Here is a 26,390-nt window from a genome sequence, read left to right as displayed (position 1 = left end):
CATAGACAGAATTAGCTTTGGTTGCATAAGAAATGTAGGTAGGTAGATGGGAAAAATAATTAATCAGTTAAGAGCATAGGATAAAGTACGATAATGCAAATATTCTCGTTTTATCTCGTGGTGTCTTTATAAAATATAAAAATGATTAATTGCATACGCGACGAAACGAAGCTATTTCATACGTCGTAATTAATATTAAAATTATTTTTCAGTGAGGTAGTATCCAATCAGTTTCGAAATGTCACGAATCGTATTCGAAGCGTTGTATTTTACATTCGGTAGAACTTCTACGTTTCATCAAATTCCACGCTAAATTCGTCATCGTAACTAGTTTTGACGGTTGCCAACGCGTCGAAAATCTCACGCGATACGGTTAATCGAGGATTGTTCGAAGGCATAAAATATTTACGTGTGGCGAACGGTGGGGATTCAGTGCCAAGCGTTGACCGTGCAACGAAGGGAAGCAAACCGCAAGATACCGGATTCGACGTATGAGAACGCGCTATTCATCCGCATTGCCATTTTTTCCATAGTTCTGCTGGCATGCACGCGGTTCTTGTCGCGCATGAATTAAACGGAGAAAACTGGAAGGAAGAGAACGAGTCGGGAAGGAAGCTGGAATGAAAGAAGTCTGGGTCGCCGCATTCTTTATCCCAGCCAATCGCAGTGTATAACGAATGTCGCAAGCACGTAATTTCCATCTTCCTGGCGTGCCACCAACTTCTGGCAAGTGGGAAATATCCCGAATAAAAAGAAAAGCATTGGCTGTGTGAAAGGTTGCATTTGTCGCTATACACTCAACGTACAAAATTTAGAGAATAATCTTCTTTTAAATTCTACGATGAGATTAGAAATGATAAAGAACTTACGACACTTGAACAAAAATCATTGTAAATTTTAGATCAGATATTCTTAAATAAACAGAACGTGCCAACAGTAATGTATATATATAACTCACTATACGATGCTTTCAAACAATAGGAGAGATACAAAAAACTTCCACTTTTTTAAAATTCAATACCGGCAGTTCCTAATCAAAATAACGCGATAATTACGCAATGACGTTCATTAAGCACGCACAAACAACCTAAATCTGATTATATACAACACAAACAATGTGGAACCTATAAAACAAAAAGAAACATCAACAAGTGTGAATCCTCAGTTGTGATCCATAAAGTCGTGGAACTAACAGAACGAGTCTCAATGTCGTGAGACCGGCTACAACTAACCCGAAGCATTGGAAGACACTTCGAACAGCCACAAGATCGACGGACCAACCAGGGTGTTGAAGTTAGAGATGTCAAGATTCCAGAGTGATTCGTGGCTGGTCCCACGGCCCCAGGAACTTCCAGTTCGAGTTTCGAAGATTTCTACATGGTCCAAGACAGGCTCTACGGTCATAAAGTTCAACGCTCGGATTCTTCCGATCGTAATCGAAGAATTAAGTCTTTTATTTACGGACGTATTCAGTTATTTTCTCCAAGATATACTTGGGTAATGCAGCGAAGAAGTAACGAAAGAAAACAGTCCAAAGATTGGCGAACGTGTTACAGCCTTGAGGGCTTAAGAGATCAGCAACGCTAGCCTTAGACAGGAGGCTTCCGACGCGTATCCACGGGATATAGTTGAACCGTATTTCTCTTAAATTTATAACCAGAGAATTTGCCAGATTGGAAAGCTAGTAAATCTCAGATGTAGCGTCAAGATGTTATTGTACGTTTTATCGTTATTTTACATGGATCTGGAACCATATCGTAGGTTGGTATTCGCCACAGGGTGTTACTCGTGCCACCCACGATATTAATTCCATTTTATATTTAAAATAAAACATTATGAATGCGCTGTTGCATTTATAAAGAAATTCTTAGTGCATGTTTGTAGCATAAAATAATTTTTCGCTATTAACGAGAATTCATTTGAATTATACTGCAATTTACAGATTCAATCCTGTTGTTCTTTTTTCCTCGTTTTTTCTGTCGCACCGTTACGGAGGAGAACGTTATTCTGTTTTTCGCGCTTATCTCTACCTCCACTTGCACAAAATTGTATCAGAAAAGAGTACACAAGCCGGGAAAGGGGAAAAAATCATTCCACGTAGTACTTTACTTATTTTCATTCTTCGCGAACATATTCATAGACCTGGAATTTCTCTCGATATTCTATATTCAATATACGGATTCGTGCCTCTTTCTTTTCTCTTTATGTTTCCTATAAATTTGTTGACACATTTCTGCCGCTACCTTAACGAAAGCAATATTTTTTCACAAAATAAAAATCTTCGATTATTTTATCTCTACTAAAATTTTTCCATCGTTGCAAACCACTTCAAACGCTTCCAACGCTACTATCGAGTATATCTTATTTCTATACTGTGTCTGTTGCAAGGCAGGACAAACGCATTGAAAACATCTGAAGCGAAGAATCGAATATCTCTTGGGAAGCGTCTCCCTATCGACTGACCAAGGGATTACTCGAAAACAATTAATTCAACGAAGAAACGATTGCCCGCTACAATTCTTAGTTTTCCCTCTTGATTTTGGATCGGGCGAACCAAGTGTATCGAGTACTTTATCCGGATGCCTTTTGTATCCGTTACAAAGAACCTCGGCAACAATGGAGGCTGACTATTCGCGTCAGTTTCACGCATATGCCAGGGGCGTTCCAAAAAAAGAAACTTTCGATTCTCCGCAGACATAATCACGTGACTTCCGCCGAGCATCCACGATTATATCTCCTGCCGGATCAAAACTCACCCGTTCTATTCTCGACGACAAAGCGATTGCTTGGCGTTTCTCGGTTATCTGCGTTTATACCGTCGACATCGACTCAGGGATATAAACGGAATAAACGATACCGATAGAATGTTTGAGAGATACATCAAATAGCAGAATATATACAAGTAGGGTAAAAGCATAGAAATATAATATTTCCGTAAAGTTATGCAAAATTAAAAGTTATGCAAAATTAAAAGTTATGCAATTTTATGATGAATCACGCGTAATTTTATTCCTTATGATTTAATAAGCTTAGAATTGAAAAAATAAATACTTCGGAGTTACGTTTAATTTTGCTTTCATGAAGAATATTGCAATCTTTTGGTGTGGAAAGAAATCTTCATCGTCTATGTTATTTAGGTGCTTCTTAGGTGCGAGAGGACTTACGTGGCACACGAGTTTCTCGCTGCAACCACGGACCGAGAAAAGATTCATGGAGGCCATTATTCACAAACGATTTAGCGCCAGAATAATGAATACAGCGATCTATACGGCTAACAGAGCAGACGGGAAGGGGTCGAAGGGCAGCCCAAACCACCAAGTAAATGCAGCAAAGTCGGAAGCAGAGCTTGCAGGATCTTCTCAACTTCATAGACATTCTCCATAGACGTTTTGCATGGACGTCGAAGAAACTTACCAGAAACCATTTTCCATTCAAAACCTCAACATTAATATCTATTAAATTTAATATTTCTTTAATCCTTCTAAATATTACGTATAATTACTTTGTATAACTATTTATATTATGCGACGTTATTAAGTTATACGTAGATAAGGTGAATATTTTTGCCGTGTAATACGCCATGCTATGAAATATGTTTTGAAGAAAAACTGGCCACACACGGGTGCGTCCGTATCACCAATTTTTTATTCAGATCTGGAAGTTTACGAGATGGTGTAACGCATCGATCTTACCTTCGTGATCGGACAGGTAGTTACAGGGCAGCGTAATCCATAAAATTTCACCGAACACAACTGTAACACACGATGGCGAGCGTAGAATTTGTCCCTACTGAGTCAGGCGCGCGGCATAAATCAACCGGTGGTATTGTACAGCCACGAGTTCCGAAGTGGACTCGGTACACGCGCAGACCAAAGCAAATATTTTATCCCCGCGAATTAGCATAGATTTCAGGCATCGCCGAATGAGAAGCGTAATCGTCGGAAAGGTTTATCAGCGTACCTGGATCTGAATACTTGAGCGCCTAGATAAACGCCGTGCCGTATTCCTGATTAACAATGCAATAAAAAAAGAAAACGCAAAATGTGAATATCAGAATGTTTCTCGTTTCATGGCAATAATGTTTAATCTGTGTAAATGAAATTGTTTAACGCCGCGATACACGTTTAAATTTCTACGAAAAATTTACTCGCTCGATTCGAATTACGCAGAATTTCATTTATTTATTACATTCTTCGTTCCTTTAACGGGAACAAATCCTAGTCGTTTACCGTCAAGATTATAATCGTGTGTTCGAGGAAAATCAATGTTATAAAACCATACGTCACACGTCGAATGTTTCATCAAACGTCGTCATTATTGGCACCATGAAATCACGTGAACACGCGCTTTATCTTTTGATTTATAATATCCAGAATTCTGATCAATACCAATCGTTCTTTTTTTCCGGTCTCTCTTCTTCCTGGTTTGCAAACAAACAACGGAAACTCGGTCGATACATTTGATTTCACAATGATACATACGAGCCGGATAACAACCACACTTCTCGAATTCAATGGTCAGAACAATTCGTAAAAAATTACCTACTTGATCACCTATGTGTATCGATAACAATTATCTTTTACGCTATTTCAATAACTTCGATCGAGTATCGAACGTGAATATATTTGTAATGAAGTTTTCTCGAACATAGAATTGTAACACAATACGTTGGGAAAATCACCGATTTCGAAATCTGTTATTTATTCGAATCACGTGATACTATTAGTATTGCGATCAATACGGTGTCGTCGAAATAGAGAATAATACAGCGTAACTCGATAAATATTGCCCTGTCAATTTACCTATCCACCAGGGTGAATGCAATTTAATAAGGTCCCACGGTATACTGAAAAAACAGTGTATGTGAAATTCAATATGGACCCTGTTCGAATCTCCGTAAACGATATTTAGTGAAAAATAAAAAAAAGAGAGAGAGAATGAAATGAAAAACCGATATTTTCAGTTCGAAAATAAATACCTTCGAAACATTGATTTATAGACATGGAAAATATTTTTCAGGATATCAATGTATATTCCTGGAACGATTTTTTTTATTTTTCTTCTTTTAAAGCGTTGCGCGGTCGTTGTTCCACTTCGACGATCTTATTTCCACTGAAAGATCTCTAAAGCAGCGAAAATCTCTAGGATCCACGCAGAAATAACGGGAGAAACGAAACGATATTTAAAGGCTCCGTAAGACGAAATTGATTTTCTGCCAGTCGCTGGTTGCGTGCCTAGACAGTCGGACATTTTGCCGAGCCGCTCTCCTTTTTCTCATAAATAAATCAGTTTGCATCCCGGCCGTAAGTCAGAAATAAAAACGATGAGATTGTAAAGCACAGACTAGTCTATCAAGGGAAATCCCGCAACCTTATCACTCACAATCCGTCTAAGGAATATTAGAGGAAGTTGCACCTCCAGCCAACGAAATGACCGTTTCAAGATTGATTCTCGATGATGTGAGTAAACGACCAAGTATGATAAATCACAGATGTCAGTCAGACAAAGTAAGCCATAAGAATATAACAGATACGAGTGAGTGAATAAAAAGCAAGAAGAAAAAACGAAAAATAATAAGGATCAATTCAAAAGATCCCAAGAGAAATTTAGAGCTACGAAAATAAATTTTTTAGAAGTTATTTCAAAATCATATCAAACATGTCTTAAAAACTTAAAGCAAAGTTTCATACGTTTAAAGATATTCGAGGTCTTGTCTCATTCGAGTCGCTCAAGACACTGAAGTCACTCAACGATTTGCAAGGACGATTGAAAATTGCTTTGGAGACATTAACGTAACTCAAGGATATGAAGAAATCCTAAGCGATAAATACAATAAAGGTACAAAGAAAAGTTTTATGATGGGCGGAAGTCCAGCCTTACGGAAAAAGTTCGCGAAGATGACGGGAGAAAAAACTAGGACGAGCAAAAATTTCCCAAGACCGTAGATAGCGGGATTCAACATAGCTTTGGTCTGACAGTGACGTATACGAACTGCGCCACAATGGCCAGAACCTAAATTGTTTCGAAGTAAATAGCGCGCGGGTGCCTCGTGGCTAGCAAATTGCATCCATGGCACTTTAGAACGATATTCTCCAGCCCGTCCTGCCCTTTGTTATAGTCGCCACCCTCTAACCCTTCTACAATTTGTTTGGCAACGGATGACCACTGCTGTAAGCGCATTTAGAACGCTTATTTTTGCGCAGTGCGAGCAACGAATATTTTTCTGGCCGCGCGACCATTTATCCTTACCTGTTAATTGAAAACAACATTACTCGAATTAAGTATACCATTCAGTTCTGGTGACGAAGCAAAATGTGCATAAAATAGTCTGCATACGCAGAATTCGTAAAATATATGGGAAATATTTATAAAGTTGATTCTATACATTAAACGATGAAAAAAGTTTATACAAAAATGTCGTTAGGCTTATTTTTCTTTTTTATAAGCAATTTTATTTTACGGAATATGCATAGGATTTTGACTGTGATATTTAAAAGAAATTTAAAAATATTTAACACCCTGTAGAACTATGTGCACAGCTTAAGGATACGAGATCCATGCTCATTGCGTGGTGAAATATTCGACTTTAAGAGTTTGCGCTTTCATGTTTTATTTGCGTGGTTTTCTCATACGACCAAGGAGCAACGGTGCTGCATCCTGACTATAATATAAATGAATAGGACACTATTTACCAAGTTTAGTGGCAACGCTTATGATTTACGCGTAATACGTCGGTACCATTTACATCCTCGCAGAGAGTAATTTGTACAGAAAGCTGCAGCGATACAGCAGTGCAGTGGAAGTGCAGGTGCGGGATGTTCACCGTGCTTCAACGTTGAATCAAATATGTATCAGGAAACGGCTCGGTATTAACCTGGTGAGATACCCATAATTAAACCTCAAACGTATGAAAATAACGCTAATTGCGGAGCGTTATTATCGATGCGGCGCGATGTTTCGCTGACGCGATTGATATGCGATTACTCGTCGAATTCTCTTATATGAAGTTAATTAATTTTGATCTATAGTCTCACATTACGGCATATTCCAGCAAAATAAAATCGCATCTTCCTTAAAAAAGGATCAAGATTAAAAATCACTTTAACATTTTTGAGAATATTCTACAAAGTAGATTCAACCGAAGTAAAAGTTCGTAAAAAATCTCACACGTGCTACGGCTTATTTATGTTTGATAAGTCTCACTGAGCTATGCAACATCGATTTAAAGTTTGGTAGGAAGGAAATATGAAATCAAAATCCTACATCAGCCAAGTAGTAGGTTATTTCCATTTGAATTTTAGTAGAAGCAAGAGCGATGATACTATTAATGATCTCCTTTCCTTTCCATTTCTTCCGTTCCTTTCCTTCCTTGTGAAAGAAACACATATATCCTTCGAATATATGTTTCGATCCAAAGCGATGAGCATATATATAACAACTTTCCGTCAGCAATCTCTGTGATGACTCTAAAGAAATATTTAGGAAATGATCTCGCGTGTATTTGCCAGATTATTATTTTATTAATTATTATTTTATTATTATTAATTATTATCGTAGTTAAATTATTCGTAATCCTCTAAGCTATTAATCTAATCCACGAAATAGCGATACAGGAGGACACGACCGAAATTAACGTACGTATAATTGCTGCAACACCGATGCCCCTAAATTATGGTAAACGAAGAGACTAGGTGTGCCCACACCAATGAACTGTGAACCCGTAGTCGGTATAGCAATGTCTCCTTTGGCTACGAACTAGAAACGAACAGAGTCTCGTACTGCGGCGTAACTAAATAGGTGTATTGTCATTGGACGCTTCAGTACAAAGCAAAAGGATCACCTACAGGAACACTGTGACACGACAGGTGAGAGACATCCGAAATTAATTCAGCGATCCTGGTGCACGTGAAATTAACCAGTCCGCAAAATTACTTCCTGTACCATCAGGTCTTCTGTTTCATTGCCAGAATCCTGTGTTAAGATAACAAGATGCTTAAACGATACGCAAAGATCACTTAATTGTGCAGCAATTTTCTTAGAAATGTAGAACTATAACGGGTAACGACAATAATTTCTGATTACCAGATCGGATGTAGTATTCGCCTAAGGAAGGCACTAGCTAGGCTGGTTATTTAACTATGGTAGGATCGCATCGCTGCAGTCACGGCATTGTAATAAAGTCGCTGAATTATAAACGTTACAAGTTCGTTACAAACTCGTGACTGTAAGTACGTAGGGAAGTTGAAGCTCTTAAATTTGCTTCACACGAAAGACTTGCCCGCTCCTCGTTTTCTTCGCTTTGTCGCACTTGCCAGTGCTACTCTCCACTATACACGTGTTTAAAGACACGTTTATCATCATTGCCGCTATCGAATTTGATAAAAAATTCCACTATACCGAGTTCACGCTGTATATTGAGCAAATATTTTTGTTCAGAATTGTGTAAGCACAAGCGAAGAATATCGAGTTTTAGATCTTTGCAGCTTCAACGGGAATCACGTTTAGACTTTCGAGAAACTGAAACGTGTACTTACAAAAGTCTAGAATTGTAGAAGAAATTTAGCCCCTTCAGTCGACCAAATAAAAGTTGAATAATGAATGAAAATCGGTTACGAATCCTTTTTTTATTCATCAGATAGTAAATTTGTCACATTCGATATTTTTTATTAAAAATTATAGAAAATTATAGAAAAAAGGATTTATGACACTGCTGAGTGGACCCTCAAAAGGTCTAGGCCTGAAAAACTCTTGAAGGGCCAACAATGTCACGAACTACTCGGTAGCAGAAGCAAACATTTTCCTTTTAACTTTCACCCCCACCTTGAGCGAACAATTGCGGGAAAGGTGCAAAGATTCAGTCGTCAATAGCTGTTGTCTTCCATCTGACGTAAACCAAAGATCATGGTCTGACCGCTACGTACGAAGAGTAGAGGCGCCAAGGAATAATCATCAAGAGTAGAGTTGTTCCTCCACCTTACGACACACCTAGATGATGACCGCCGTACACGACGAGATAGATTCAAACAGTCATTCTTCGAGTACGGTTCATCTCTGTCTCACGAAGTTCAAGGGTCGTGGTCTGACCGTCAGACACGACATAACAGTTGACATCGTATCATATCTAAAAGGGACAGTCCGTTAATAGTCAAGCATCCAATAAAATCATGCAGTCCACTTTGTAATCTATATTTCTGACCTGTAACTCATTCCCTCCGTCAATCCGCTCACAACCGCGAGTATCCGAACACGTACAATGCGAATATAAATTATACGAATCAATTAAACGTCGATTCAATTTGACGTAGCACGAAAATTGGCCAAGTTAAAAGGAATCATCTTTGGCAAAATTATTGGAATTCTTCCAGATTAACTATATCGTTGTCAGTTGGCCCGGTTTGGAACTTTTAGAACTTCTTATATACCGTCGTTTTTTTTTTTTTTTTTTTTTTTTTTTTTGTTAACTCTGGTAAAAAGCATTAACGATTGAATTAAATTGTTCACTTTACGTAAAAGTTGTAGAAAATATTCGTATTTCAGCGCGTGTAAAATCTTAAAAATGGAGAAATTTTCATTGAAAGAACAAAACCGTCTCTTGTTTACGACATTCATAAGAGAGGGGAGAAATAAATATTCATAAAGACAGGTGCCGTATATCAAGGGAGCACCAATTGTGTCTCGCTACAAGCATTTCGCGTTTACACACGTGTATTTAACTTAACGTGTTAGTGCAATCTGCAATTGCTATATCTCTCACCCTATTTCCTGCAAATAAACTGCGTCAAATCGAAGATACAAGACTCTGGACTAAAGTTTCCATCTAAAGGATCATATTGTAAATTAACTTTTGTTGTACCAAACTTCTCATTGAACATTCGTCTAAACAATATCACAAACTTCGACGTGATTCTTAATTCTGATTAAATTTTCTTCGTGTTTGAATTACATCTTGCATAGCGAAATCGATAAGCATTAAGAACAATTTAAATTCAAGTATCTTCTAAATCATTTTCTGAGACAAATGGTTCGAAAAGAAGATAGATAGAAGAGACGAGAATATGAAGGAAGAAAAGTAGGAGTAAAATTTATCGATTCTATGGACTAGTAAAGGCGAGGACCTCTGCTGACTTGGCAAATCATCGTTCTTCCAATGACATATCGTTTCGCAAAGATAGCAAAACCAGATCTTTGACACCGATTGTTATCGCAATTGCAGGAAACTGATGCATATCGAAAAGTGAATTGAAAATGCTTGTTACGTTTTCTAACTTCCTTTTTACGATCTTCTTCCGTGTCGTTTCCTCTTATTAAAAGGGAGGCTAGCATTACCGTTTCCTTGAGATCAAGGCTATGCATCTTATTTTCTTCGACTGGCACAACGTTCCTGTGTTTCAATTCAAGCGTAACTTGCGAGAAAGCACTAACAAGGAACTCCCTTTCTCATTTTCATTTTTCTAATTTAAGCACGTTGCTTACGACGTGCGAGAAAATTCATGAGGAAATATTTGACGCATTCTGGTAGAAAGTAATTCCGATAAACATTAAATGAAATATTTCGTATATTTTCAAGAATCTATATCGGTATAATTATATCGCTGAATTTTTACCGTCTAAAAAGATAATAAAAATAAAGAATTACTAAGGTGGAGGTAACCATGCCAGAAAAATGTTAACGATGCGTAATACTCGATCAATTTTTTCTTTTCTCGAGATATAATATTGAACTCGAGGTGTATATATTAAATAAAACAATAATACAACATATTTCTGATTTGTTGCATATGCCGCAGAAGGAAGCGTAAAGCCGCGCGATGTGACTGCAGTCAAATTTAATAGCGCCATTTCTCATACGGTGCTATCGTTCCAATCGTTGTTCTCGGTATACACATATACAGAAAATTCGACTTGCATGGAACACGTACAAGGAGATTCGTACATGTGTGCACCTACCGCAATGGAGAGCACAATGCGGCTTGACCAGTTACCAACATTACCACCCAGATTTTCTTCACTCGTAAAAAGCTCAGCCAACGGGTAAACAACGCGACCCCTTCCAAAAAATATTTTTCTTATATTTTACTACCTTCTCGAGCTAATTTTTGCATGATTTCTAGCGCAAATATGAATATGAATATGCAAGTGAATATTTTCGAAGTACGAATTACGCGCTATACGTATTATACGTATACGATTCTCGTAAGAACACTTTAAAAAATGTGTTCATGACCTAAAACGTGCTGCAGTTTCAAAGTTGCTTTCTAGGTAACCGTATTTCAGTTCTCATCATTATACAGTTCCTGCCAAACTCGTGTTTGTTTCGAGTATCCGTAATAAGTGATTTTTATGCATTTCCTACCTGCATGTTTTCGTGCAGTACGTGGTGCAAAATTTGTGATGATTTCGACGTTGTTGCATCCCACAAACTGGTCACACTCACCTATAACACAAAACGAGGAAAATATTACGTTATTTTTTAACATATTGTTTTCTTTTTTTTTCTTCTTCTTCTTTCTTCTTGATAAAGATATCGATCGAATATAAATTCAGGGATTTCAGAATTACGTATCACCAAAGTTACTTGATAAAATTTGCTACGACGTTTCACACACTGGATTAGGCGCATCACGGCAGCTGTTTCAATAGTTTGTGCTCGAATATAACGCGAAGTTTCTCCTCCAACAATTAGTGGTTTTATTACCTCCCAGCGTCATGTAACCGTGTACACATCCCCTTCTGCTGTCCCACTTTCTATATCCCGATCTTTAGATAATAGTTCTAGCCGAAAACGAGCACGGATCCACCAACGTGAAAATCGATCGCAACTCAAAGTTCTAAGATCCTAATCGCATATCTTGAATGTATAAAAAGGGACGCTACTGCAGGAACTCGTGTAACGGGAAGAAATCTCTCAATCAAATATTTTTCCTTAATTTGTTTAAAAACTTTTCTACGAAGATCTTTAAAATTCCCATCGACAATTTAATATTTTTGCAACCAAGTACCAATGATTCCTATCAATTAGTCTTCGATACTTCGTGACTTTAAAAATATTTAAGTACTCTCCAGTCACTAGCGGAGTCAACTTCAGTAGGAAATCAAAGGAAATTAAGCTGGAATTTCGGGACATAAGTTATTAAGAGTGCGATATCGACGACACAAAGGAAACAACGATCCTCTTACAACGTTCGAATAACTTTATCCCTGACCTATTTTCATCGTTTATGAGGTTGCACGAAGTGAACCCATCGAACGATGGCGTCAAAGCAGAACGACGTTATATCCGGGCGAGAGGTAATGAGATCTCTCCTGCCGATTGTTCTACGAATGGACGGCTGGAAACCAAGAAAGACATCACAACCACCTGCCCCGTTTCATCCTCCATCGTATTTCTTTTCTTTTCCCTCGTTCGAGCATGTAAAATCGAAATCGAAATCAATTTGCGATCCCATCTATCGATACATAAAAATTCTAATGAAAAGATAGCGGAGTAAATTTCGAGGATTTTTATGAACAAACGAGGATTTCGTAATCCACGGGTGATTTCAAAAATATGAAAGAGACACGAAATATTTTATTACGTTGAATTCATCCTTGACCTATATCGTCACTTCAGGACGATTCGGTAGAAATTTATCTTCGATGTTACCTGTACAACGGAGGGCAGAGTAATTAGATCTGGTCTTACAATTTCCTCGAGAATGGAAGATAGAACCGAGCAATGAGAATAACGGCGTCGAAATACCGCAGTGAGATCTGCAAAAGTAATCTGCCTACTATATCTGCTCGTTTTGTACATTGTACAATAGCCATTTTACATACACATTGATTGTTCGAACGCTTAACTTGCTACATAGCCACGATTACGTGAACACTTTCTCAAAGTATCTAACATTCTTTTTACGCGATTATTTATAACGTAGAAAGCACAGGAGTATTAGATGAGAACTATTTTTTACAACAAAGAACCACCGACGAAAATATTCGCGTCTCGTTCGGAATTTACACAAGACGCGTGTAGCATGTCAAATGAAAAACGCCATAGGAAAAACTTTTGTGAAGTTTACCCTTACGAATTCAGAAATTATTCCAACGTTTACCGAACCTGTGTGCTCCAACATTTGCACAAAGATCACGTACAAAAACGAACAGGGAACTGCCCCGGGTCAACCGCCTACCGCACTGAAATCGAAGAAAACTTCGAGAACTTTGAAATTTATTCGCTATGTCGGACGAATGCTCGATAAACGGCTGTATTTTAACGTGGCGGTATCATTTTCTTTTTCTCCTTTTTACAGCAAACAACAATAAATATCGACCGTATTATCGCGAATCGTCACAAACGCGCGGTTCCTCCGACTTAGACAATGGCTCAACGCACACAGTCAGATATCCATAGTTCTGTAGAGGTACATTTCTGCATAAAATAATTGGAAAAGTAGAGCGTCGTGAGTGGTTCAACAATTAAACGTTTGCATTTCTCGATCCGAGAAACGGGACGAAACGGAAGCCTAAAATGCACGTTTTCGCGAAACGCATCCATGCCTTTGGAAAGAAATATTTTCGTACCCAGCCCGTTAACCCCGGAGCGGTATTAAACTCGCCGATGCGAAGACGCGAAACAGGGAAGCTCCGTGAACGAGGGAAAAGCTTTGCCAGCTTTGACGACAAAAATTCATCGCTGTAATAAAGAGAAGGGAAACATTCGCCGCTGGTAAAATCAGCTCGAAAGTGCTGCTTCGAGGCAAAGAAGAAAGTCGATTATGTCCACGTTCGATGGACATGTACGTACCTAATTACTTGGCTCTACCTATTATAAAACGGTTACTTGGCTTGGAAAATGTAAGAGCCGACCGTAAAAGACGACGACGACGAACGGTTCGAAAAAAAAGAGACGAAAAAGAAGGAAAATGAAGCTTCTCGTACGGAACGTATTCACTTGGCTGCGGATGCTTTACTAGTTAGAAGAAAGAAATTTTAATCAGAACGAATTCCAAGACCTGTTTGTTCGTCGACCTGCATAAACCGCGTTTACCTCGGAAACTGAAATTATATATCTGAGGGAAATAATAAGTTTTCTATGCCCGATGATACGAGAAACAGGATAGTTCGTCATGAAATTGTTCGAAGAGAGTCTATAGCGGATCGCAAATAAGTTTTAAATATCTTGATCGAACTTTCAAATTCGAATTTCCTTGACTTTTGAAAAATCCAATCTAAAATACGATTTACTTGTGATTAAAACCAAATATTTAATGACTGTATAAAATCAGATATATCGAACGCAAATTTAGTAATAAAAACGAAATCGTATATCATAACACAGCACAAAAACGTTTCGACGAAACTTCTCTCGTTGAGGAGTACGCAACGACGATCTTAAGTTTAAAACTACAGCTAAACCTGTACGAAACCCAAAGGAGGGAGCGCAAGGTATGCCGAAGATAGTGCGGTAAGAGCCATCGTTGTTGAAAATAGTTCCATTACCCTAACCGGAGTTACGTTAACCCCCTATGTGCCTCGGTGTAGAGGAGTGGTAAACGTCTATTCTTCAGAGGCGGCGAGATGACGTGAGGCGAACAGAGACAAGCGAAATCGAGGCGAACAACCGCATTTACGAGGATAAAAGATAAATGCTTTGGAAAAGGGTCGCGAAGTTTGAAAGTACCGCTTTCCATGCGGAAATGTATTTACGCCAAGGCCAGAGTCGAGGAAATCGAAAAAAGGGGGAGGACAGGGTCGCAGGAAACGAAAGGCCCGACCACGGTAGGAGATCAAAGAATAAGAGAAGGAGGATGAAACGAAGAGAAAACGAGAAAGAAGAAGAAGAATAAAGAAACAGATCGATAGAGGCACGAAAACGAATCAGTTGTTCGCTTAGTATAGAAGGAAAAATAGAGAAATGTCGTTAGGTATAACCTGGCTGAATTTTTTGTCCTCCATTCCAGCCCTTAGACGCTAACCACAAGTGTCTAGCTGGCGGCGTTACTTCATTATCCGGCGAAAGAAAGGCCGCCCACGGCTGTAAAGTCGTGTCTCTCTAATTAAATTTTTGTTACCGGCGAACGAGCGCCACGAGTCGCTCGTTTGCACCGTGTCCGACTGGTTGACAAACGAATGTAACTTCCGGCTGTTTGGATTGTCCTGGGACTCTGTCCGGCACTTTTGCCGGCTCGTCTAGTAAACTACTTTCTGAGTAATCGAAAAGAAAGAAGAGCGGTAAATTTTCTTAGAGGACGTCGTGCAACTCCTGTAATTTTGAAATTCAACGCCGCAAGGAGAATGAAGAAGAACGATACCTCGAATCACGTAGGTATAATTAAATCTGGTAACCGCACTGGCGCCGAGAGAGCGCCAGACAACGGAATAAATAAACGCAAGTTCGAACTACTCGAATTGTCGGTGAATCAATCTGTAATACACGATTGTGTGTGTATTTTTCGATGAATTATCGGGCGTCCTGGCGAATACTCGACGATTGAAAATATAATTTGCTCGTACAAATGATGTAAAGCCGGTTTGAAAAGTTTCTGGTAGCAATATTTTAATAATTTATGTTTCGAAAATATTTTATGCTCCAATTGCGCTGAACATCGCGCTACAACGTACGATATCGCGAAAGGTTGTAAAGCTCAAGATAATAAAGAAACTCGTTAAGTATGCCTACGAAGATCGTAAATCCCACAAAAATATAGCGCAATAAACGACGTCATTCTTGGACCTGGTAAACCTAGTACAAGCTATTCTCGTTGCACTTGCACCTTGAATGAGCATTTAGAGAGAACACGTCGAGCAACTTGCTTGCATCGGGCAAATTAACTTGTTAACAATGTTGCAAAAGATATCGTTGTATCAAGATACGTACTTTTAGACTTTTAAACAATACTAAATGTTCCGTTTAATCTTCAATTATAAGTTAACGTAACAATTCTTGAGTACATCCGTCCCCAATCAAAAAACAATGACCCAAAGTGATATTCACGGTAACGTTGCTTTTCAGAAAATCTAGCGCAAGGTTACGCCATCGTCTGCCAACTATGTAGGTGCTTATTAATCGTTTTAACGACGGGAACAGTGACTCTAGACGAAAGACCGAGCGAGCAAAGAACTTGTCCGCTCGTTTATTCATCGTATTACTAACAATGTGGGGCGAATTTAAATTGGTCTACTAATTTTCTGCTTTGATGCTGTCCGTGACACAATAATCGTCGAAATTGGGCGCGAATCATCGCGGACCAAAAGGGAAGACAGTGACAAATGGAGGTTAAAAGAGGTAGACGAGAGAAAGAGGCCACACGACGAGTAGCACCTTGCCACTCGAGTTTATTTCTGAATACCCTGAGGACGACGTCACACGATGACCAGAATAGCGGGCATCTACGTCATGTCTGGGTAACCCCGAACGAATTTTGAAGACAGACACGCAAAAGTAGCGGGAAAAGGGAGGAAGAGATAGAGACAAGACGTTAATGAAGAAAGATGAGAGGATGAAACGAATTAGAGTCCAACAGGCTGGTGAAAAGGACACGATAGCAACACGATGGTAAAGACCAGGATAGGAAGGAGAAAAGGAAGAGACGAGCACGAGGAACGGTGAATGAGAAGAATTCAAAGCATCAGCTACGCAACACCGAGAATTCGCGATGAAGAGTATAGTCGTGCTCGGTTATTGCCAATCCATTCTTCAAACACCGTCTTGGATTTTCAGCTATGTTAATGTGACGAGCCAAGCCTGTCCCGAACTTCTAACGATGCCAATTTATTCGTTGAATTCTGTTTGGAATCCTGATATCACGATGGTTAATACGCCACATATAATTTACCACTCCAAATCAGTTAAATCACAAAGCCCGGGATTTTCCGTTACTCGTCTATCGAAAACTTCCTGAAACCCTTCTCGTTGCCAATTTGTGAGCTAAATCATAGTCAAATTTTGGAACGTTTCACGCATACCATACACGAACTCTTCACCTTGTCTAACATGTTTTATATTCAATGATATTACATTATCTATTTAAAATTGTTTCTCACTTTCTGTGATTATACATAATACGGGAATATGTTAAACAATTTTCTATATTACATTTTGTGGAATTTAGAAATTTAAATATATTGCACATTCCACGTTATGTATATATATAATAAAACATAATGTATATATTATATTACATATATTACAATAATATAATAATATGTGTTATATTACTATATTAGTTATATTAAGTATGTTATACTTAGCATAATATCAAACAGGTACAATGGAAATATGATAATATATTCAGCACATTAATTTATTCATAGAAGCCTTTCTAATTTTCAATAGGATTTATAATAGGAAATTTATGTATACATCATATCATGTGGAATATGAGAACTAGTTTCATATTGTAAAAACACGAAGTGTATTTAAAGAAGTTAAATTAGATGATCGTAATAATAATTACAGCTGAAGATCTTGAGACATTAAACTCTATGAATCCAAGATCGTGAGAACAGATAAACTATCGATCCTGGAAACTCGAACACGAGTTCAAAGCAAAGGTACTCGTCAAAGATCACCACAAGACTTCAGGACTTCAAGTTCCATGAGTTCATCTGGAAGTCCGTCTTGGACCACTTCATAATCTTAAGACTTTAAGTTCCATAAGGTCAGTGCCAAAGAGATCCGCTTGAAGACGAGATTGGAGTTTTGGGATATCGAACTTGTCAAACCCGGCATGATTGTGAAGCTCGGAGGTATAATTATGTGATGGTGGCAGAATTTTGGAATAACCCACGACGAATCCTTCTACCTCAAAGATCATAAAGCTCATAGAAAACAAGGTTCTTCGGCTTTGAGATGATTCAAGTCCAATTGAAAAATGCTCATAGAATACACTTTAAGAAACAAGTTTTTTTAGAAGGAAAAGGAACCTTATGCATAATGTAATCCAAATTCATGAAAAAGAAAAATGTATCTGAAGAAAAACCTCGTATGCCCGAAGAAAAAACCCGTGCCACCTCTTAGTTACAAAGAAAAATCGATGTTTATTTATTTGAGTAGATGGCATACACAAAAGCCAAGAAATGATCGACTAATGTTTATTAACGCTTACATTTTCCTCTATACAGACAACGTCGTGACGCCATCTTCTCATATTATTAATAACCATTTAGAAAGTGAAATTTGTCTTCAATTCTATACTATAGTATTCTCATTGGCATGTAGAACATTTTCCAATAAGAAATCAAAATTTTTCAATTTTTACACTTACAGTGTTTTCTACAAGCACTCTTTAATCGTTCTCGGGATAATTTGTAACAGACTCTACAAACTTGGAATGATCCGCAGCAGGCATCATAGCTTTATTTGAGGGTTATCTACGTGTGGTGCAGAGGAAATTGCTAAGTAGAAATTGTCTTCATCCTTACCCTGTCCCAAATATTTGACACAAGACGACAAGATTTATCCACTTACGCCATCCAAAAGCCTCAGGTGACGGAAATAGTTACCGAAAAAGGGAGACGCGTGCAAAAGTATAAGGACAAAAATGAATGTGCACAACTATTTGGTGTTAATACTTTTACACAGAATATAACAACGTCGAACGGACTCATGGTAAAAAAATCAATTTCGATATCCAATTAAGGTAACAACATCGTATCATCATCTTTTTTTACTCGATCTTTGTAACATCAACGCGAAGAATATGTGACTACTTCGTTAATTATATACGTATAGATTATCACATAAATTGATAATCTTTAATTATCTCGATTTCCATACATTTGAATATTTTTTGCTGTTACCAAAACATTAATGCAATAGCAATGAGTCACGAAAGGTATTCCAACAATTCAGTTATTTGCTAATTAATTAGCTAGTTCGGTATTTGGAATTGCGGTTGCAATCTGTAGAGAAACAAATTCCAGACCTTCTGATACGACATTACTCTGAATCACATAAATCATGAGTGAGCAGAGAAATGACAATAGAAATCGCCTGACTACTTGCATTGATACCTAACCCAGTAAAACGTAATTTCGCATGTCTGAAATACTCATAAATCTTTGCGAGAGAATAATCGATACTTTTCTGCTACAGATTATTGTGGTCGGTGGTGGCGGCTTTTTTTCCCTATCTTATTAAATGAAATATTTGAACGATTGATTAATTATTTAGGACACAGTCTTTATATAAAGTATTTCTACAAGCTTCCAAAGCATAGTGTAAACTTCTATTTACCTGCTGTTCCATTTAACGTAGAATACATCACACTTTTCATTACGAGTTTGCGCTGCACCAGATTCACAATGGTCCATAGAATAGATATTACCGGCAACCACATATTCAATTGTAATATCAAAGTTGTATATTGTAAATTTTCGAGAACGATCCTTTCAGACTCGCAATCTTTCAACAGAATCGTACAATTCGTTAATTATATAGATATCGAATGGCAACACTTCCTTTTTCGTAACAGCTGCTCCAACTTCAACTGCACTTTAACAATGTGGGAAAAAAAATTCTCTATAAAATTGTACTTATTATAAAAGAATCTACTCTGATAGTATCCTCTCGAACGCTATACAATACAATTTTGTACGCAATTCCCGAATGTTGTGAGCTCGTTAAAAAGTTGGACAAGTTGGAAAAGTAGCAAAAGAGAAGTGGAGAGATTATCGACCGTAGATGCGAAACGGAGTCAACGAGACACGTCTGAAAAAAATCTCAACACGAGACAGCCCAGATATCGTCATACGTATAGACGATATATAATACATAGTTACATTTCTCACATACTCGCGTTGTGTCGTCACACAGAACTCGAAACGTTTACCACATCAGCGAAATACTTCCATCCAGCTCAGTCCTCGATCTGTTACCAACACTTATAATCTCCTTTCTTTCTTCGTTTTCAGCGATATCTTTGTTGCATATTTTACGTATTTTTATTCTTCGAAAATAAATCATCTAATAAGTTTCGCTGAAACGCTGGTTTGATGAAGCAATAGTCTCCATCGACTTCGTTGTATCACACAGTTTCCATGTTATACTTCGATTTTCAACTTATTTGTTTATCCACACTTCACACGATTTTATTTAGCCTATCACACGTACATGTTTTCTAATACAAGTTCCAGGATATATTCTGCAAAAGATCATTCGATCATTTTCGCCATTATCCACCTCGATTGAGATATATATTTCCAATTTCAGAGTCTACAATGGCGCGTGCTGGCACTTCGCCAACACGCTTCCTATTTATTTGTATTGTCACGCCTCTGCACGTGGTGGCGGTTCGATGACACGTGACACGGAAAATTATTCATGAACGGGTTACGATTTTCGCGAGCTTGCTACCGATGTCAATGTCGATAATTCGGCGGAGAACCGGTTCGAGTAACTATCCAAATGAAACGCGGAAAATACTGACAGCTCAGAATCTTTGTTTTGTTGAAAAAACAATTTCGAACCGTTCGACAGACGCACCTGCAACATGCGTGGGCACCATTCGAGAATCGACTGCTCGTACATACCCTAAATTTAACATTCTCGGCGACGCTCCACATTAGAAGAATCATGTCTATACGCAGCATCTTTCTATGTGTTCGTATGCGTATACACTTAATGTTAGTTCCTGTGTGTGGATAGTTCGCTACACTGTGTGTCGCCTGTAAAGATATATCTACGCATGTGAACGGCCCTCCGTGTGCCCCACATGCAGGCAACATTTATAGACTCACATGTCCGGTTTAGTGTTTTATATATTATGTATATAAATACTTTAGTCGTGCGATGAACCAGGTGCTTGTCCAGATCGATAAATTTCATGAGTATTGGAATGCATATTTAGATTATGATAATTCGTCATATGTAATGTTAATGGTAATAAGGGGAATTTATTAATAAACATTTTTTTAATGAAGATCTAGTGGGAAATTTTTTGAATTTCTATATATAGAATTTTTCGGTTCTATTATGCACTGTAAGTTCATGATTCTCAATCGAGCGTAAAGATCTCTTCCACTAGTGCCGCTCTCAAATTTCTGCGACTGGCAATAAGCAAGTTATTATATCGCGGTGCTGAAAATCAGGTGGAATTTAATTTCAATCCTCCCTCCTGCAGACGTATTGCATAAAATTCCCATGCGAGCTAGTCAAATATATTGTATAAATATGCATACGCGAATTAATATTTGTCCACGTGTAACTTGCGTAATAACGCACACGTAATACCACGAGAGTGTGCATCTTTCGATATTACACATATATTCGTCTCTTTCATAGCTGAGCCGTGCCAAAATGCGAAAGTATTGTACATATCAACCAACGTATTATTAAACTATTGAGCAGAGATTGATGAAATATTAACGTAAAATAATTCCTCCAAAAATGTCTTCTAATCATCGTCCGCTGTATGCCAATGTAAATTTGCTAAACGAAAGAAAAACTAGGAACGCTTCATAATCTTCGTGAGATAATTTTAAATATTTAAAAGCGGCATTTACTTGCCATTTTTGTGAGCACGTGCGAGCGGCACAGTCTAAAGACAGATGAGTGATTTCAACACACGAATTGATAACACGCGACGTCACGGACGCCCAACCTGGTGTCCGCCAGACACGATCTATCGATATTAGTTGGCAACAACGACTTGTTCATCAACGCCAAGTACATCGCTTAACGATGAAACTCGATCATTTTGACGAGCTTGTCGACTTATTCTTTTTCAGTGTTATATATTTATTCTTCCTCCTAATTTTGAACCTTCTTAATAACTACTCTTACTATATAACCTACTTTAATAACAACTGCTCAACCTTAACTTATAAAAAAGATTATTTTGATAAGACGAGAAGCGAACGTCAACAAAAAGACATAATTAGCCACGAAATTTTATTGATACCGAGAGTACGCATGCAGCAAACGAGAATTCTCAGGTAAAGTGACTTGTTAACTATTGAAATTCACTGCCTGTGAACGCACCCATATTTGTATGTACATTCTCCAGGACACAATTAGGTTTACGGCCACACCATTGCACGTGTAATACCTGCAACATGAATAATTCTATCAACTTCCCGAGAATCTGTACCGATATTAATCGAGAATAATCGCCGTGGATCCCCTTTCTCGCTAGCGAATACGCTGACCATTAGCGTCCATAGAATCATCGAACGTGCTACTTCATTCTACGTATTTCAGATGTTTCGACGTACATGAGCAATATATACCATACCAAATTGTAAAATCTTATCGCTTAATAACGAAGAGACCACGTTACTCGTTAATTATATGCTCGTGATAAGATGCTTATAAACCTATGCATTATAGTGTTTACACTTATAGAAGTATCTTTTATGAATACATGTACACGGAATGGTTTGATGTCATTAATACTGTTATGAGACTCGACGTAATATATTTAATTAATACATTTACACACTTTATACGTATTCAGATTGGTTTCAAATTTTATCTATACAGTCATGGCGATCTTTTGCCATTACAGCGTTAATGAAATTTCAAAATGTTTTACGTAATACGTACAATATGGACGTAAAAGTTTTCTACGGTATGTGTTCAAATACTTTTGTAGAGCAAAATATAGCGTAGTTTTATACTATACTTTACGTTCATAAACATACTATTCACATTCTACGATTTTTCAGCCGTCTATCACTCGTAATCATTAACGAAATTCTTTGTCGAAATTAGTACCAGGAAACTTTCCCACTGGGCCATTGCGCATTCAGTTAAGCTCTGAATGATTTATGTGCGTTGAAGCAGAGCCGAACAACGCTAACGTAGCGAGTTGGCTACTATTTGTATCTGTTTTCACGTTAATTGGTAAGATACGTCCAAAGATAGAAATTCTGTGACTGATGCTAGTCAGAGTATGATGAAACCGACTGCATACTCGACCGCACGCTGGTGTAAAATGAAATCAGAGTGGATTGGAACAATGGGACCACAGAGGAAGCTGAACCGCGGATATCACCAGGAACAATCTAGCAAGCACGAAAATTACCATGCAATTAAATTACAAAACTCGATCATGATTTCGTGATTAGAAAGCTTATACGTAAATCATTCGCGCCGATATCGGACAAATAACAAAATAATCACTTTGCACGAATAAATAGATTCCCAAGGATCGAGGGATTCCTAAGAAATAAGGCAAACGAGACTCGTGAACTTGACGTTGATGATGAAAATAAATCGCACTCGAATATCAAATAATTTAACTGGTTGTCTATACCTATCTTCTTTAAACTGACACTGAAATAGAAATACGCAACAACGAAAATAGATTGGAGGGATAAACTTATGATATTCGACAGAGATTTCGTTTAATGTTCCAGTAATAAATTGGCAATATTCTAATTAATTATTGGATAAAAATTATTTTCACTAAAAGGTATAATTATTTGCAAACTTTAAAATGAGATAAATATTTTTCGTATATTTCGTTTAAAATAATAACAGATTTACAGTTAATAGTAACAAGGATTAATAATATATTCTAATAATATATTAAACATATAAATATGTAAAACACCGTATCATTTTGGATTTTACTTCGTTGGAACTTTTCTACTTTCAAGAGGAGAAATTGTTTTAAAAGGCAGCATTTGATGACTTCTGCCTTTATATAGAAAAGTAAACAAGTAAAACCTTGAACAATGAGAGAATCCGAAAGGACGAAGAATCCAACTGAGCGATATGCATACGAACTAACATTAACGATCTTGGTTAACCTTAAATCAACGGATTTACGGCAGGAACCAATACCGTGAAATACCTGTGAACTCTATACTAAACGGAAGCCACCGAATTGTTTCGCTGGAACTTTCCCAGACGACGTGTAGGTGCAGCCGCGAATAGATATTCCTAAAGCTACCAGAATCCAATTTAACGTCATCCCTACGCTACGCTTCGGTTTCCAGCATATTTTAATCCTGAGCATTGTCTACACTGTCTGGACGGATTCATTATCGACGATTGCCAACGATCTGCTAACCTGAACGCGATTGTTCGACCTTCTTCCCCCATTGATTGCATACGCGACCTTGTTATTCCCTTTACCTTTTTGAAAGAGAGAGAAAGAACGAAGTTTTTTCCTGTTCTTATCGATTCGAAGTTCGTCGTGTTTTATCTCGAAGGAACTGTAATAAAAAGGAAACTCGCAGCTTTCTAAATCTAAATGGAGTTTTGAATAATTGAAGATGTTTAATACGTTCAACTCCATGCATATAGGTCACTGATAATTCACGACTTCGCTAGGAGTGAAACGTTCATTAAATAATCAAACGGAATTTTTGATTTTATACTCACAACTAATATGAAATTATAAGAAATTTTCATGAAATTAAAACTGAACACTACATCGTTCGAGACGATGGATTTTTTCAAACTAATCGAAAAGGAATCGTTTATGGAACTATATCTTAATCGGAAGATATAATACGCCATGTAGAATGCCAATATCACGAAGTTACGAGACACAGTTAAATATGTAGCCGATTTCTGCAAACCGGTGGGCGCGTCTAAGTACATAAGCCCTCGGCCCACTTGCCATTCATTGCTGTCATTATCAGCCACGCTGTCTCCCATTTCGTCCTATATCGTCTGCATTCCGCATACGTCACGCTTACGTGCACATAGAGTATAACTCCTTGCGAATCTACGGGTTAGAAATCATGATCATACATTCGGCAGCTATGAGAAAACAAATTAAAAGTATGCACGCAACCGATAAACGTAGGAGAAAGACTGTCGTTTACAAAATTCCAGCATTTATTGTACTTTTATGATATTATAATATGCTGTATTATCACAGATCAGAGTACTAATGGAAATTGTAAATAATTTTCTAAAATTTATGCTGATGTAAATAGTTAATCGTACATATATGGAATCATGGGATGAAATATTTCGTACCAAACGCGATCGTACAATATTCAAACATATGCGCTTTAGGGCGCGTTTATCTCCTCTGTTATCGTAATCATGATCAAACAGTTTAAAGTTCTAGAGTTCATGCGACTACAATAGTAGTCTAGTGCCTCCAAGAATTGTTCAAGGTATATGTATTTTCGTCCAGTCGCGGGGAGACGCGTTCGCTTTGAGACGCGTCAACGGGAGTCGTAAATTCCCGTTACGATGTACGAATCGACACCGCGAGCAGGGCGATCCCCTGATTTCAGTTACGATAATAGGGGTGGTTGTGTTGGAATAACTGTAGTCTATAGTTATCTAGTATATATTTATTTATCACCATTAACAAAACGTGGGACTTACAGAAATTATTTTTAGATCTTACCCGAGGGTTTAGGTGTTAGCGCGTTATAGCCCGAGAACCTGACTGACTCAAATTAGTAAACCCTCATAAAAGATATAACTTAGAAGAAAACGAAGCTGGCACCCCGCTGGGGGTAGCCGCCCACATGCTATATTATTTTTTATTTATATTTTTTTCTCCACCAACAAGATATAACACTTTACCAAATGTCCGCAAGGACAAATTGTAAAATAACCAAAATAAAATAAAAAAGAAAAAAAAATTAGTAAACGTGACTACCCGCGAAGTATAAGAACAGTCTGCGTACTTGACTGTCTGCGTAGTAGAAGAACAGTGAGTGACCCATCTCGTCTTATTTAGGAGGAAAGCTCGGTGTGGGTGTACCCTTGCTGAACTAAGGACGCGGATTCGTTGTTCACACTTTTCGGTAGAATAGTGAGGGTAACGATCCGCGATGCCCATTGGTTTTGGCCAATATTAATACACACAATATGAGGAGAAAGTCTCCTGCACATTTGGCTCATGGGTGTCCTTGTTCTTGGGGAAAACCCAGCAGTTTCGCAGGGCACATCTGCTTTCTTCGCAATTAGCGACGATGTGCAATAAACTAACGGACTTTTGGGACCTTCCATAAACCGGCGCTGTTTATATAACTGTAACTTAATGGTTAACAGATGCAGTTTATGGGGGTTCCTTGGGCCTAATACGGGTCACTGTGACGATGGGTAGGCTTAGGCGGCCTGACCATAAGGGATGTCGCGCGGACCATCTCACGCGACGTAACAGTATTCTTTCAGGAATACTAAAATCATGATGTGACTATAGAAATTATTGAAATATACTATCCTTACTTTCTAATAAAGCGTTCTTTTATCATATTCTATAAGTTTCATTTGTATAGTATCAAATTATTTTGTAATCATATGGAAGTATTATTAAGTAACACGAAATTTAATATACTTAGTTAAATAATTAGTATGTAAACAATACAATAACATTTTCGTGAAATATTTCTTCATAAACGTAAGTCAACGTGACAGGCTAACAACTAATTCTCTACGCACCAAGGGCAGACATAATAAAGCAACGAGCACGTATGCAGAATTA

At 37.8% G+C, this 26,390-nt stretch overlaps 1 protein-coding gene across 5 annotated transcripts in view; it reads right to left on the bottom strand.

Annotated features, from left to right (window-relative positions):
- Positions 1 to 26,390, bottom strand: part of LOC132905038 (disks large 1 tumor suppressor protein) — a 523,073-nt gene that overhangs the window by 492,684 nt on the left and 3,999 nt on the right. For 2 of the 5 annotated variants that reach the window (XM_060956036.1, XM_060956045.1), the window contains exon 2: positions 11,354 to 11,434. The exons of 2 other annotated variants lie outside the window; for them this stretch is intronic. In XM_060956036.1, the coding sequence (XP_060812019.1) occupies positions 11,354 to 11,434 (81 nt within the window). Of the gene's footprint in view, positions 1 to 11,353; positions 11,435 to 19,219; positions 19,338 to 26,390 lie in introns of those variants that run through there. One more of the 5 variants, XM_060956019.1, reaches the window with a different exon arrangement.

Source organism: Bombus pascuorum, chromosome 1, assembly GCF_905332965.1.
Source record: "Bombus pascuorum chromosome 1, iyBomPasc1.1, whole genome shotgun sequence".
In the NCBI taxonomy this organism is placed as follows: Eukaryota; Metazoa; Arthropoda; class Insecta; order Hymenoptera; family Apidae; genus Bombus; species Bombus pascuorum.
The sequence above is the reverse complement of the archived record's forward strand: the minus strand, read 5'-3'. Positions and strand labels throughout refer to the sequence as shown.